This window comes from Rhinatrema bivittatum, chromosome 16 (assembly GCF_901001135.1).
Source record: "Rhinatrema bivittatum chromosome 16, aRhiBiv1.1, whole genome shotgun sequence".
NCBI lineage: Eukaryota > Metazoa > Chordata > Amphibia > Gymnophiona > Rhinatrematidae > Rhinatrema > Rhinatrema bivittatum.
Window position 1 is genome coordinate 4,085,276 of NC_042630.1, and position 14,961 is coordinate 4,100,236.

The 14,961-nt window shown below is 43.0% G+C and overlaps 2 protein-coding genes across 2 annotated transcripts; both read right to left on the minus strand.

Annotated features, from left to right (window-relative positions):
- Nucleotides 1-1,382: 1,382 nt before the first annotated feature.
- LOC115078430 (olfactory receptor 1G1-like) lies at nucleotides 1,383-2,345 on the minus strand. Its single transcript, XM_029581345.1, has one exon. It carries the CDS (start codon nucleotides 2,343-2,345, stop codon nucleotides 1,383-1,385), a length of 963 nt encoding a protein of 320 aa, XP_029437205.1.
- Nucleotides 2,346-12,647: 10,302 nt separating this feature from the next.
- On the minus strand, nucleotides 12,648-13,589 carry LOC115078431 (olfactory receptor 1019-like). The gene has a single exon (XM_029581346.1). It carries the CDS (start codon nucleotides 13,587-13,589, stop codon nucleotides 12,648-12,650), a length of 942 nt encoding a protein of 313 aa, XP_029437206.1.
- Between the last annotated feature and the right edge of the window lie 1,372 nt (nucleotides 13,590-14,961).

A 14,961-nucleotide genomic window follows, 5' to 3' on the forward strand; every position in this document is an offset into this window, starting at 1 on the left:
ACTAATTAATGTTGATTAAAAAATGTGGGCAAAAGTGCCAGATTAGGCTCTATAGTCCTTTGATTCACAATGACCAAACTAGGACCTGATTAACATTTTGAGAGAGAGAGAGAGAGAGAGACTCCCTTTTATGTTAGCTGTTTATATCCCTATAAGAGGGGTCAATATTAACTCGGGGTGAGGTTTGGTGGTGGGCTTGGTTTTGGGGGGCAGTTTTACTTGCACAATCAGAGGTATGAACAGCATGGTAGACATCAGTGCAGATTTTATGTGAATTGGAGTGATGCCGGGTACAAAAAGATGAGATTTGTACATTGTTGTCTTGACCTAGCTTGATGCACTCTCTACCTGGTCCATAAAAAGTTAAAGAAAAGGTGCTGGAGTGTGCAAACATAAAAGATTCGTTTTAATTTGTAGTTTTTTTCTGTTCTTTCAGCCAGCCATTCAGCCTTGTGCTGCTCACATTTCTGCACTCTTGAATGGTTACAAGAAATCCACAATTCATCTGTGCACAAACCTTGCATGTCCAGCAGTAACATCTTGCATTTACTGGCTCCAGCACATGAATGAGCTGGGAAGAGGCAGAGGAAGCATCCAGCTCAGGGGCCGATGCAATTGTGGGCTCACTGCCACATTTCCTGGGCGCCTGGTACATTTGAGTGCTAGGGATGCACAATTTTTCTTTAGCATGTCCTTTTTAATGCAGCGGCTCATTTTAATATTGCATTGGGCGCCCAGGAGAGGTGGCTGTGTGCATGTTAAAAAAAACGGGTGCCCAGTTTGGATGCACATTTTTCTGTGTGTCTGTTAATGTGCAGAGAGGGTATTGGGGAGGGTGGAAGTAAGATATCCAAGTACAGGTTAACAGATATGCCTATAACTATAATGCTATTGGGCTAATAGACAGCCGTGAGTTTATTTCTATTTTGTTTTATGATTCTGTATATTTGTTGGATGGATATTGTGCTTGCTTTTATATAAGAGGTGCTGGTTCAATGATTGATGGATGTGCATGTTAAACTTACTGTCTTTAGAGCTGTATATGTTACCTGTTGCAAGCACCTAAATATTTGGTGTTTGTATCTGTTTATGGAAAATTGTATATATGATGCTGGATGCTTAATAAAAATCATACATTGGAAAAAAATTGCCCACCTGATATGCAGGTAAATGTATATGTGTGTGTCCTGTTCACACGTAAATTTAAGCAGACTGACTGGAGGTGCTCCTGTGGGTGGAGTTGGGGAGAGGTATGGACTTCCACAACTAATTTTACATGTACAAACCCCTACCAAATGTTTAAAAGCCCATTTATGCTTGCAAAACTGCATTTTATGCACTTAAATGCTTTTGAAAATGCAGCTCCACATGAGACTGAATATTCACACAATCTGCTGGTAAATGCACAGAAACTGTTCCTTCGATCTAAGAAAGACCCCTCTCAGGGCTCCTTTTACATCTCTGTTTTTCAGGCTATAAATCATGGGATTAACCATAGGAATGAATACATTATAGAGCAGAGCAAAGAGCTTGTTTTGCTCCATTGACTGCATGGACGTTGGTCTCATATACAAACACATTGTAGACCCATAGAAGAGAATAACGACCATGAGGTGGGAGGAGCAGGTGGAGAAGGCTTTGCGTCTCTGCTCAGCAGAACTGATCCTCAGGATGGTAGAGATGATGTAAACATAAGATGTCAGAGTTGCAGCAAAGCAGGGCAGTCCTAGACACCCACCCAAAATATATGTCACACTTTCAATGGTGGAGGTGCTGGAGCAGGAGAGTTTCAGCAGAGCCGGGAGATCACAGAAGAAATGTTCAATCAATTTGGATCCACAATATGAGAGATGAGAGAGAAGGACAGTGTGTGTCACGGGGACCAGAAACCCCAAGATCCAGGTCCCTGTGGTGATCAGTACACAGAGTCTCTGATTCATAATCACAGCATAGTGAAGGGGATGACAAATTGCCACATAGCGGTCATAGGCCATGACTGTAAGCAGAACAAATTCAAAACATAGAGAAAACATAAAAAAGTACACCTGTGTAAGACACCCAATTGTAGAAATGCATTGCCTTTTTTTTAAGAGGATGTCCATCAGTTTGGGGAGATTGAGTGAGGTATAAGAGATATCAAGGAAGGACAAGTTACAGAGGAAAAAGTACATGGGGGTGTGCAGGCGAGGGTCCAGGCACGTCAGGGCTATAATAGTGAGGTTCCCCATCAGGACGATGAGGTAAATCAGTAAGAACAGAAGGAAAAGGGGGATTTGGAGGTCTGGATATTCAGGAAACCCCAGAATGATGAATTCTGTCACTGTGGTGAGATTTTCCTCGACCATGGTTACTGAGAAGGAAGGAAGGCATGTAGACAATCAGACGAAGTTATGAGGCACACGGCTCATTTTATGGTCATGTGCTGTAGACATGAAATAATTTGCTTACTAACACATTCAGGACACCATAGTAAAGTAATTAGCTTGACTAAAAGAGTACATACATTGGGCCAATAACACTCTTCAGACAATGCATGTTGGGGTAAATAAATGCTTCCCACGTTGATTCCAGGAAGCTTGAAAAGATTTTCCAAGTGACTCTACCAGCTAAGGAGCAGGAACATTAAATTCTCCCCCTACACAGCTGCAGAAATTCTGTGCAGTTAAATTCACTTCTAATCCATAAGTTTGCTCAATGATATGCAAATTTGAAATCCTCCAACTCACCCCCTCAGGATCCTTTCAGAATCTAGGTATCTGGATGAGCTCAAAATTGAGAGTAGATACTGAGGATAACTCTAGAACAGTTATGCACGGTAGGAATATACAGTGTGTGACTATATGGACACGTGTACGTTTATACAAGTACAAGATAACTCTAAAAGAATTATGCACGGTAGGAATATACAGTGTGTGACTATATGGACACGTGTACGTTTAAACAAGTACAAGATAACTCTAAAAGAATTATGCACGGTAGGAATATACAGTGTGTGACTATATGGACACGTGTACGTTTATACAAGTATGTTATAACTCGGGTGTCAGATCTGTGCATACTATAAAACACGTGTATCCTTACCCCGGTTCATATGTGTGCATGTAGGCGTGTGTGCAAATGAAATACCGTGTATACGTTACCCCCCTGTTTAACAAATGTCATACTGGAAGTTGGTGTATTTTTAACATATGCACGTAGGTGAAATGACCAGTTTTACCAGTTCTTCCACCAGTCTGCCCAGTCTTTCGCCAGATCATCTAAACCCTCCTGGCTCTTCACTTTGAACTGCCCCCAGTTCTCCCAGACCTCCCAGTAGCACATGCAGTATAAATACTTTGAATATCTTCTTATACCAGATATTTAGCAGGTGTAAAAACACCTGAGTACGTTGGAAAATGAACGAGCATAACTGTTGGCCCGCACCCCAAAATGCCTCTGATACACCCATTTTATCATGCGTTTGGTTGTGCACAGAGATTGTATGCACACGCATGTGACCCATTCATGAAATCTGGATTATGCGTGAATGCTTCACATCCGCATGTAGACGCTCATATTCTCTCATGGAAATTTTTGAAAATTCACTCCGCTATTTGAAAAATAGGTAAACTTTCTATAGAAAACAAGGTAAGTACTTTTGAATATACAATCTGCAGCGACTAAACCTGCGCACGTGGTGAGGCAGAGCAAGCTTCAGTCCATTCACCAGGATAAATTGCTTTGTACTCGCATTACTGGCCTTCCCCATGCTGTCTACCATCCATGCACATCGTCCGGTGCAATTCTCTCTCCTGGACAGTGGTGGCAGTTTGTGACTTTTAGCTTGAACTCCTAATCTGCCATAAATCCACTCTTGATTGCCTGTGCAACACTCACCATGCCCAGCTCTGTGAATGCTGAGTTAGTGAGGAGCCTGGTGGCGCACGCTATGACTTTCCACTTTCTATTCCGGGCCATGCTGGCAATCACATTCATACATTAGATTGGGACAGGAAATACAGAAATATGTACATATACTGTAACTGATTCTAATATACTGTAACTATAACTGATGTCTAAACTGATATACGTGACATCTAGGATATTACTATATCTAGCCCTAGCCCTCACATCATTTCACTGAACTCAGATTTAAAATGCTTTGTCTCTGCTTCCTCCCGTGCTTCCTCATCTCTTTCTGAGTTGATTTTCGGCAAAGTACTGTGGCTGTCCTGTGAGTCCACTTGAGTACGTAGACATTAGGGTCAGCCCTGTGTAACTGCACCGTATCTTCACTGAGCTGATGATGGGAGCGCGACTCTACAAAGCTTGCTACAGATGTATTCACATAGGCCAATGAGAAGGTCTGACCTACAATGTGTTTGTTGAGTTAATTTCTAACTTTAACATCTGACAAACCATGAAATGATCATCTTTGCAGACATTCTTATATACAGACATAAGGGAAAAAGCACAGGACGGCTTCTACGGCCAACTCCATAAGGAAAGCAGTCAAGCAGCTCTGTCTGAATATTTAAGAAAGCTCATCACCCAGTAAAAAATGTTGCTAGCTGCAATTTTGTATGGGTACATAAGGCCTGGAGGTAACCGCACGGAGCAGCAGTTACTCCGGGGGGGGGGGGGGGAGAACCTATGCAGCAGGTGCTACCATACGAGCTTTGCTGGGCAGACTGGATGGACCATCTGGTCCTTTTCTGCCATCATTTTATATGTTTCTGTATTTCAGCCGCACTTATATTTGCTATAATGTGTTGCGGTCAGCACAGGACAATTTTAACTCGGTCACTTTTTAATTAACTATTTTTAAATGCATTATTAAACATATCCTCTAAAAATATAGTGAGCCCAATGATTAAAATACCGAGCGGCTTTAAACGCTTGTGGTTCCTGCATTGCAATTGCTATGATTATAGCGAATATAAGTGCACCTCAAAGGTCTCCAAAGCTGAGCAGGTCATGGTTTGTCAGCTGTCATAACCTTGGTTTTTCTTTTTCAAATCGTTGTATCCAGCAGTGGTATTTGGAGATGGTTTACATGTTTTTGATTCTTTAAATCCCCGCACTCAGCCTCCCATGTTATACCTTCTGCTCTCATCTATTCCTGTGTTCTCTGCTAACTCCCTGCATACAGCACGGATGTCACCCATCTGCACTCTCTTTCATCCATGCCATCTCCCTACATAATCCTCATCTCTGGGTCTTTTCCTCGCCCCTTCCTCCCCAACAAGACCTCCTCTTGCTACACGGAAGTCTCACTCGTTACCCTCTTCCTTCTGATCACTGAGTAAGCCCTCCACTGCCTCTCCTCCCTCCCTCAGCACTGCAGTCTCCTCACTATGTGACTTCTCTGTCTCTGGAACCTTCCAGCAGGTCCTACCATCTTCCTGCACTGGCCATTTCTGGCAGCCTTTGAATACATTTTATGGCCATAACACTATGATCACCACCAAGAGAGGGTATGATTAACATCCTTACCTTCCGGAAAAAGCCTGGGGCCGCACCTGCTCTGACCTGGTAACGCTCCGCTCTCGGACGTTTTTATAGTCACTGCAGGACTCTCTGGGAAAGGATCCCTGAGGCTGATCACGCGGCACAGATCCAACTCTGTGATTACAATCTGAGTTACCATTTGGTGAAGAAGTGTAAAGGAGTCTTAAGTTCTTCACAGCACATGGCAGAGTGCTCCAAGCCTGCCAAATGTACAGATATAATCCACCGGGGGCTATCAAACTGCTACGCCTGCAGCAAGAGGGACTGGAAAATCTGGTCAGACTGGAGTGGATGATGCGCTGTTCAGCCTTGTCTTGCCGTCATTTATTATGGTCCTGTGTTAAGTTACAAGGAAGTTCCTATTGAAAAGATTTATACAGATAAAATTAGCTTTCACCTGCACAAATCTTTAAAATATCCCCCTCCCTCTTTCATCTGGTAACCTTATTCACCCAAGCTATTTGGGTGGTTAAAATTACCTGGAGAAGAAAGAGACGGGGCTGGAGGCGGCAAGCTGGTCTAACATGTTGAGGTGGGTAGCACCATACTGAGTGTTATCCACTTCAATGTGCACAAACATGTTGGTCCGCACAAATAAAAGGTCTGACGTTATCCGGGTAACTTTACAGGGATATTCAGCGGAGCACGGATCCAGCCACGTTGTGCTGGGTACTCAGGTAAAGTTACCTGGCTGATCTACCTGCTTGGCGAGTTTCTGAATATGGACCTCTTAGATCACGAGAGCCAGCTTACAAACAAAGAGCTAAATATCAGAAGTGACTCTAAATAAAACTTTATTAGGTTATCTTTGGGGGAACTGAAAGAAAGGCCTGGAAAATGAATTAAATGTAGATCAAGCCTCCTAAAGAAATTCTCCTGGTTTTCCCATCTTGCAATGCTAAATTTCATAGTCCTTCTTATTTTCTATTTGGACGTTCTGGGGTTCCCGCTTCTTCTCCCCCAGCTGATACTCCAGCAAAGGGGCCACTGATTTTCTAACTTCTGAGTCAGGCTGCTATTTCCAGAGCAACATTAATTGTTACCTATGCCTTAGAGCGCGCTCAGGATCAGAAACTGAAGCTATTTTTCAAACACGTTGTCGATTTTTCCCGCTGCCCCATAGAAGCCTCAGTGGAGGCTCAGGAGCAGCCTACAGCGCGCCCTAGTTCTGGACCAGTAGACAAAACTTTGCACAATAGCGTGCACCGGCCTTTGTCCCAGCACGTGTCCCTAGCGAAGCACGCACTGGGGGCAAAATCTGGTTGGAGCTGTTTTGAAAATGGCGTTGACCAGCCTGGTAAAATGATTTCCTCTTATCTCGGAGCTGCCGGATTATCTGAATCAAGGTACAAAGTGGAGTGAAGCTAGAGGAGGCAGATGGCATCTACTCTACCTTACTCTCAGGAGACATCGTTTCCTCTTGCTCTTTCACGCTTTATTCCATTTTCCATTATGGAGCCAGTTTTCAAACTTGGTTCAACGTCCAAGGGTACTTTGTAGCTGAGGATTTTCTAACAAGAAAGAGAAAGCACGAGCTGCCAAGGATGGCAAGTTCCCATGGGCTTTGCACCTCCTTTTAGTGCAGGTAACATTTCTATGGAAAATAACCCGGCAGATTTGAAAAGACAATCTCCGCATGCTCTTTTCTGATGCTGCCCAAAACATGTCCCCTGGAACTCCCCCTCCTAAATGCAGCTAGAAGTCGGCAAGTTGTGACCCAGTGGGAGGGCAGTGAGTGAACACTCAGTTCACGCAGGCAGATCAGATAAACGGCTTTGAAGTTTCTCCTCTAGGATGATTATCTTTCTGTCAAATGAACAAAAAATGGAGTTACCCTGAATGGTGATGACCATCCTTATATATTGCTCTGTGCAGTGCATTCTGTTCCTGGCACACTTGTGGAGATTTTGTGAGATTTTGCTTGAACTCACAATTTTGCTATAAGTTGAACCTTGATCTGTATGTGCAAAATCCCTGAAAGACTGAATGAGTTTTGTGATGTATTTCAATCTGCTCCTCACACTGGCTCTGTGTATGCAGAGTTAGTGGACAGCCTGGTGGTTTATGCTAAGTCTTTCCAGCTTCTGTCTCAGGCTATGCTGGATTCACACAATTACATTAGACTGGAACAGGAAATACAGAAGTTTGAAGATGTTCCTTAAGGGCTTCAACAGCAAGAGGTAACAAGGAATGGGACTCAGACAGCAACCAACAAGCGCCCTGACTTTGATGGACTGGGAAACTAAGTAAGGGGGGTGACCTGTATTGCTTTTAGTACAGAACCAGCCAGTTCCTTTACCTACCGTATGGCACGGAAGATGCTAACATAAGCTTGCTGGGCAGACTGGATGGACCGGTTGGTCCTTTTCTGCTGTCATTTCTATGTTTCTATGATTCTAATCAAACTATATCAACATGACAAAACTATGCATGAAATCCAGGATATTACTATAATCCAATCCTTCACCTATGTTCCAAGTTCTGCAATCTTCAGCCATGCCCTTTACATCTTCTGCCTCGCATACAGGTCTTCCTTCCTTTCACATTGCTCCACTATGATCAGTCCTGAATGGTCCTATCAGAATGACCTCCAAATGCAAATGATTTGTCAGTGCTTCATCCCATGGTTCCCAGTCATTTTAGAAGATAATTTAGTTTCAGCCAAAATATTATGTTTGCTATGTTAGTGCACCTCAAAGTAGAAATAAGAATTATCCTCTGTAACTGTGCTGCTTCTTCACTGATGTGATGAAGGGAGCAGATCTCTTGAAAGCTAGTCATAGATGTATTGAAGGAGTCCAATAAAAGGTCTCAGCTACAGCTTGTTTCTTGAGTTAATGTCATACTTCTCATGGTGCAGCCAATAGAAAGTGGAGATGATGAGCGGTGTACGTTAGTGGTAGTTAACCAGTAGAAATGGTACAGTGCTGAAGGATCACGGATCCTTATAGTAAATGTAATCAAAAAATGAAAAGTAAAGACTTAAGGTAAACGTTTCCACCTTTATTCAAGGTTACTTAGAGTAGAGTTTCAGTCCCCCAACATGGGCTGTGTTTCACCACATGGGCTGTGTCGGGAGGGATAGGGGGCCAAGAGGACACTGATATTAATTGATGTTCCAAAATTTCGGTAAAGGGGTTGCCAAAGATTGGAAACGGGTGCCTTGCAGAGGAATAATCAAAAAAGCTGCTTACAAGTAACCACAATCAGTGGCTTACAGAGAAATTCCAGCCCTTACTTCTCATGATGCCATCCTTCTACACTCCACATTATACTTCTTCACTCATCTATTCCTGTGCCCTCTGATACCTCCCTACTTACAGCACAGATGCCACACAACCAGCCTGTTTTTCATCCATGATCTCACTCTCTGCTCCTTTCCTCTGAGTCTCCTTTTCCCTCTGACCTTAGCATGTTACTCTCTTTCTACCTTCAAATTCTGCCTCTTTACCCGCATCTCTCCTGAGATCCTTCTCCAGGCAGAGCCTTCTGCTCCATCTCTCTACATAAGAGTATAAGAAGTTGCCATGCTGGGTCTAACCAAAGGTCCATCAAGCCCAGCATCCTGTGTCCAACAGTGGCCAGTCATAAAACGTAGATCCAATTTCTTGTTGCTAACTCCTAAGTGATGACTCTCCTGGAGTCACCTGGTCAATAACTTTATCATCTTTTATTCCAGGAGCTTGTCCCAAACCTTTTTAAATCCTCCTATGCTAGTTGTCTTCACCACATCTTCTGGCAACAAACTCCACAGTTTGACAGTGTATTGAGTGAAAAGAATACTTTCTCCAATTCATTTTAAATCTGCTGGCTGTTAGTTTCATGGTGTGTCCCCTAATGGTAGCACTGTTTGAAAAGGTAAATAACCATTCCCTATTTTCCCGTCCCACCCCACTCCTGATTTTATAGACCTCTATCTTATCTCATCTCAATAGACTCTTCTCCAAACTAAAGAAGCCTGACCGGTCTAGCCTTTCTTCATGAGAGAGCTGTTCCATCCCTTTAACAGTTTCTGTCACCCTTCTCTGTACCATGTTTAATATTATTATATCTTTAATGAGATGGAGTGACCAGAATTGTATGCAATACCCAAGATTCAGTCACACCATAGATCCACATAGAGTCATTATAATGCCCTTTGTTATATTCCCCATTCCTTCCTGGATAATTCCTAGCTCTCCCCCACAGCATTGTACTCCTCTGTCAATGGTACCTTCCATCAGTTGGTAAGATATTTGGGGTAGGGATCTTCAGTCTTTTTCTCCACTGGTTCTTTTTTCATTTCTGGTAGTTTTTGTATAGTTTTTCTATATGGTTTCACACGTCCCTTTTCTGCACCTCACTGTGGGCACTGATGGGGTTTCAGATATGATGATATCAGTATCAATACTATGAGTAAGAAAAAGTATGGGTCGGAGGTGTTCCAAGATGGCGATCTAGGCGGACGTATGTGCTGCTGCTCCGAAAACGCTTTACCTAAAATTCAATCTGACTGGATCTTGGCTATCTAATCGGGAGATTTCTTTAAGAATGCCTCACAAGCGAAAAGCTAAAATCAGGGTATTCCCGGCAGACCCAGAATTTGCTACGGAGCAGCGTTTAATTACTCACTATACCGCTCCTGCACAGATTCAGCAGGCTTTAAGCCCCATTGGCATTTCTGGAGGAGAAGGCCAGATTTCGCCCGGGGAAGTCACTCTAAGCCCGCCAGACCTCAGACAACGTGTGATTTCTTCCTCACCGAGCGTCTCCGTTCCTGCAGCGGCGGGGGATGGGGACTTCGCCCGACGACCTCTGCTTGCCGGGAGTAGCGGCGATGACCCGGAAGAGTTTCATCTTGCTGCTCTATCGAGAGCCCCGACCCCCACGGGGGGAGAAGTGGTTGGAGGAGTGGTTGTCTCCGAGGGAGAGAGGAGAGCTCCGACAAGAGAAAGCGATTTAAACACCTTGGAAACCGAGGATTCTAACAAACCTGCAGTTGTCTCGATGGATTCCCTATGGGGAATGATGGCAGGTATGTCCAAGCTAATTAAGGAGCAAACGCTTCAAATAGTGGAATTAGGGAAGAAAATAGACTCTGTGTCTAAGGATAATCTCCTTGCACAGCAAGAACAGGTGCAGGTCACAGAGTCTTTTAAATCTGACATGAAAAAATTGCAAGATACCTCAGCAGGTCTGGTCCGGGATACTCAAATTACTTCCAGGAGGCTTGAAGCGGTCGAAAATTATCTTAGACACTTGAACATTAGACTCTTAAATTTCCCAAGGATTATGGGTGAAATACCTATCATAACCTTTAAAAGATACCTTCAAGAGGTCTTGAAGTTCCCAGCAGATGAAATACCTGCGGTAAAAAAAATCAGTTTTTTGGTGCAAAGAACTGGAAATATACCTGCAACTGAAGGGAACAGGCCTGATTTCCTGAATTTAACCCAATACCTTGAAAACTCTGAGTTGGAAGTAATTGAGAGAGCGGTGTTATTTGTAACTTTATATTCGGAACAGGACTTTAGTTTAATTATGAAAGCGTACTTTAAAAATATTAATGTGTTATATCAAGGTCAAAGTGTTCGAATGTACCCTGATTTATCTAGACCGACTCAACAACGTCGTAAAATGTTTCTTGCTATGAGACCTGAAGCCCAGGCCTTGGGAGCAAATTTCCAACTTCGCTACCCATGCAGATGTGTCTTGAAATTTTCAAATAATACTTATATATTTTTCAACCCCGAGCATTTGAGGGAGTTCCTAGTTAGCAAAAGACAACCTCCCACAAATGAAGGTCTATTGTAATATGTAGTGCAGTTTATCGTCAAGTTACGTATTTCTTAGTTGGCTTAAGTATCCTTCTTTTTAATGTTTAAGTAAATACGCCCCCCTCCCTCCCTACATATTTCTGTTGTTAATTTCTGAGATATGATATGGATCCAGGATCATGTCAAGTGAATTCTGGAATTATGTAAAAAATGTTTGTGATGTTACCTGAGAATTTCTTTTTTCTTACTAATATCTCATGGAATGTATTTCATACAAAGTGTATTCTTTGTTAAATTTCAGTAAACTGATAAAATAAAATATTAAAAAAAAAAAAAAAGAAAAAGTATGATCACATCCCTCACCTTCAGGATAAAGGGATGGGGCTGTGCCAGCTCCGAGCTGGTAATGCTCAACTCCCAGAAGTGTTTAAACTCACTGTAGGTCCCTCTATGGAAGAATCCCAGAGGCTGATGATGCAAAATCATGGAACACATGGCACGGGTTCAAGTGAACTTTGATTTGTGCATTTGGTTAGAACAAATGTTACTAATTGATCATCAAGAGTACTGAGTGCACATTATGCAGAGCACATGACAGAGTGCACCCAACCTCCTGAATGTAAAGAATTGCAATGCCAAGCATGGTCGAGCTTCTCTATCTGGCAGTGCAGATGGGAATAGATGGACAGACTGGTGGGCATTTTGTTTTCATCTGCCATCATCTGTTATGTTGCTAGATTATCTTATGATGATAATTAGGGTAGTTTTCAGTAATCCATGCCAGGGTAAAGTCTGCAGGTACAAACTAAGGGGCTAATTTTCAAAAACATTTATATGCTTAAACTGGTTTTACACATGTAAATGTGCTTTTCCGATGTAATTGGGCTTTTGAAAATGTCTACAATATATGCCATTGAATTGTCCATAGGTTTTACCTGCATAAAGTGCATTTAACATGGGTAAATGGGCTTTGAAAATTGCTCTGATAGTATGTTACATTTACATGCATCACTCCTTTGAAAATTCTCAGGTACTCTGGTGCATGTGGGGGACATATGTGCCAGGACTTCCCTATGTTCCCAAAAAAAACCACCTCACCCCCATCGCTCTATCAACTTTTAGTTTGTTTAAGATCCTCACAAACACAGGCTTCTTGCTTGAAGTTTACCTCACTTCCAATCCTATTTGTGTCTGTTTTCGTGGTCCTGCTCCACCAAATGGAAATATTTGATAAGCAATTTTCCCTCATCAGCCTCTACATGTTCTTTCCCTTCACCTCTGAATCTCACAATGCCACAATGCCAATTCCTTCAATGATTAATATATCTAAAACAATTATAAAGGAAGGAGCATTCACACAGGTAATCTGCAGAATAAAGCACAGGAAATGATCTTCTGACTTCAGGAAAATTGTTTTCTATTAAAATTAAAAACTCCTCTGAGGGCTTCTTTGACTTCTCTGTTTTTCAGGCTGTAAATGATGGGGTTAAACATGGGGATTAAAACATTATACAGCAGAGCAAAGAGCTTGTTTTGCGTCAGTGACTGCATGGATGTTGGCCTGAGGTATAAATACATTATAGTCCCATAGAAGAGAATAACGACCGTGAGGTGGGAAGAGCAGGTGGAGAAGGCATTGCGTCTCCCCTCTGTGGATCGGATCCTCAGGATGGCAGAGATGATGCAGGCGTAAGATGTCAGGGTTAGGATAAAGCAGGGTAGGGCTAAAAATGCCCCTAAAACATAAGACATATTTTCAACGGTGGAGGTGCTGGAGCAGGAGAGTTTTAGCAGTGCTGAGGGGTCACAGAAGAAATGGTTAATCTCATTGGACCCACAGTAAGAGATATGAGACAGAAGGACAGTGTGTGCCACAGGGTCCATAAACCCAAAGATCAAGGCCCCTGTGCTGATCAGCCCACAGACTTCTTGATTCATGATCACCGTGTAGCGCAGGGGGTGACAGACGGCCACATAGCGGTCATAACCCATGACCGTGAGCAGAAGAAATTCTTCACATACTGAAAATATGAAGAAATACACCTGAGTAAAACATCCAAATGCAGAAATACGTTGCCTCTTCCTTAAGAAGATGTCCAGCAGTTTGGGGAGGGTGACTGAAGTGTAAGAGATATCGAGGAAGGACAAGTTACAGAGGAAAAAGTACATGGGGGTGTGCAGACGAGGGTCCAGGCACGTCAGGGCTATAATAGTGAAGTTCCCCATCAGGATGATCAGGTAAATCAGTAAGAACAGAAGGAAAAGGGGGATTTGCAGGTCTGGATATTCAGGAAACCCCAGAATGATGAATTCTGTCACTGTGGTGAGATTTTCAGCTTCCATTGGATTCTGGCAGGAGAAGAAATTGAAGAAAAGAAATCTGTTTAAAAGACTCTGAGCTCATTCTATGGATACAGGTATTTTAGGTGTGACATATACTGCCTGCTGAACCATACACAGAATGTCCATGTTTTATTGTTTGTTACGCTGATCAGCCTTCTCCAGACAACCCATAACTGGATAATTGTTTGATGTAATCATTTATTACATGGAATACATGGCTCGTGCGCAGCCCTCCTCACTGGCTATACCATCCTAGGATCAACGATTGACCCTCCCCCAATCCACACGGGACACACGTAGTCATGGGAAGAAGAAGCTTGAACAACCTTAGTTAGCTCAGTATGAGGTCCATATTCAAAAGATCTGGACGGCTTGTTTGAAAGCCCATTTCTGCCCATAAAGCAGGGTTTTATGTGTGATATGTGGTCTTGGAAAACTTCCCTAGTCTATCTGCATGTAAATATGTGAGTGTAGTGGCAGTGCATGGCAGAGAGCAGAGGTGCTCCTGGGAGTAGAGCATGGGCAGGGTTTTATGTGTGATATATGATCTTGGAAAACTTCCCTAGTCTATCTGCATGTAAATATGTGAGTGTAGTGGCAGTGCATGGCAGAGAGTGGAGGCGCTCCTGGGAGTAGAGCATGGGCAGGGTGAGCGCTTCCACACCTGTGCATTCACTGGCACAAATCCCAGGTGCAGGTCTGGTGCAGACGTCTTCCAATTCAGCTTACAAAGGGAACCTTTTTCCTTTTGGAAACCAGCATTTAAAGTCTGGAGGTAAACAAAAATACCCAAAAGAATTTATTCCTCCACATACAAGTTTACAAGTTGCCCTCTTACGTGAATGTGATCAGCTGTTAGTTGCATAAATCTGCCCCTTTGTCCAGGAAACTCTGCAATCATTTCTGCATGGACCGAGTTACACAGACAAAAATGGAGTAGTGCTGGAAGCATGGCAAGGGTGGGCTTGTCAACAAGTTCAGGGGTGCAGGGATCTGTCTCTACATGACACTGCCAGCTGCCCTTCCACCTTACTTGTAATCCTAAGTCAGGAAAAGACAACGTATATTCTCCTCAGAAACAGATTGTTATTTAACAGATTTGGCAGGGTTCAGCATTTAGAAAATAACAATTCCTGTCTCTAACATCCTGGCCACTAAGCACCAGTTTTCCCTAAAGACGGTTCTGTATCATGGGTGATTTCACACGTGCCATACACCTTAGCCTGCTTAATATATTAATATTAATTGCTAACTTACTTACCCTTGGTCCCAGCTTCAGGCGATACCTCTCTGTTCACCTCTGAAGCAGATGCTGGCTAGAGCTCTGGATAATATGGGCAGAGGAGAAGCTTGCGGACAGGAGGTCCCAGAA

What these genes read in the sequence shown, in the direction of transcription:
- LOC115078430 (XM_029581345.1), bottom strand. Translation starts at nt 2,345, where the DNA reads ATGGTCGAGGAAAATCTCACCACAGTGACAGAATTCATCATTCTGGGG.
- LOC115078431 (XM_029581346.1), bottom strand. Translation starts at nt 13,589, where the DNA reads ATGGAAGCTGAAAATCTCACCACAGTGACAGAATTCATCATTCTGGGG.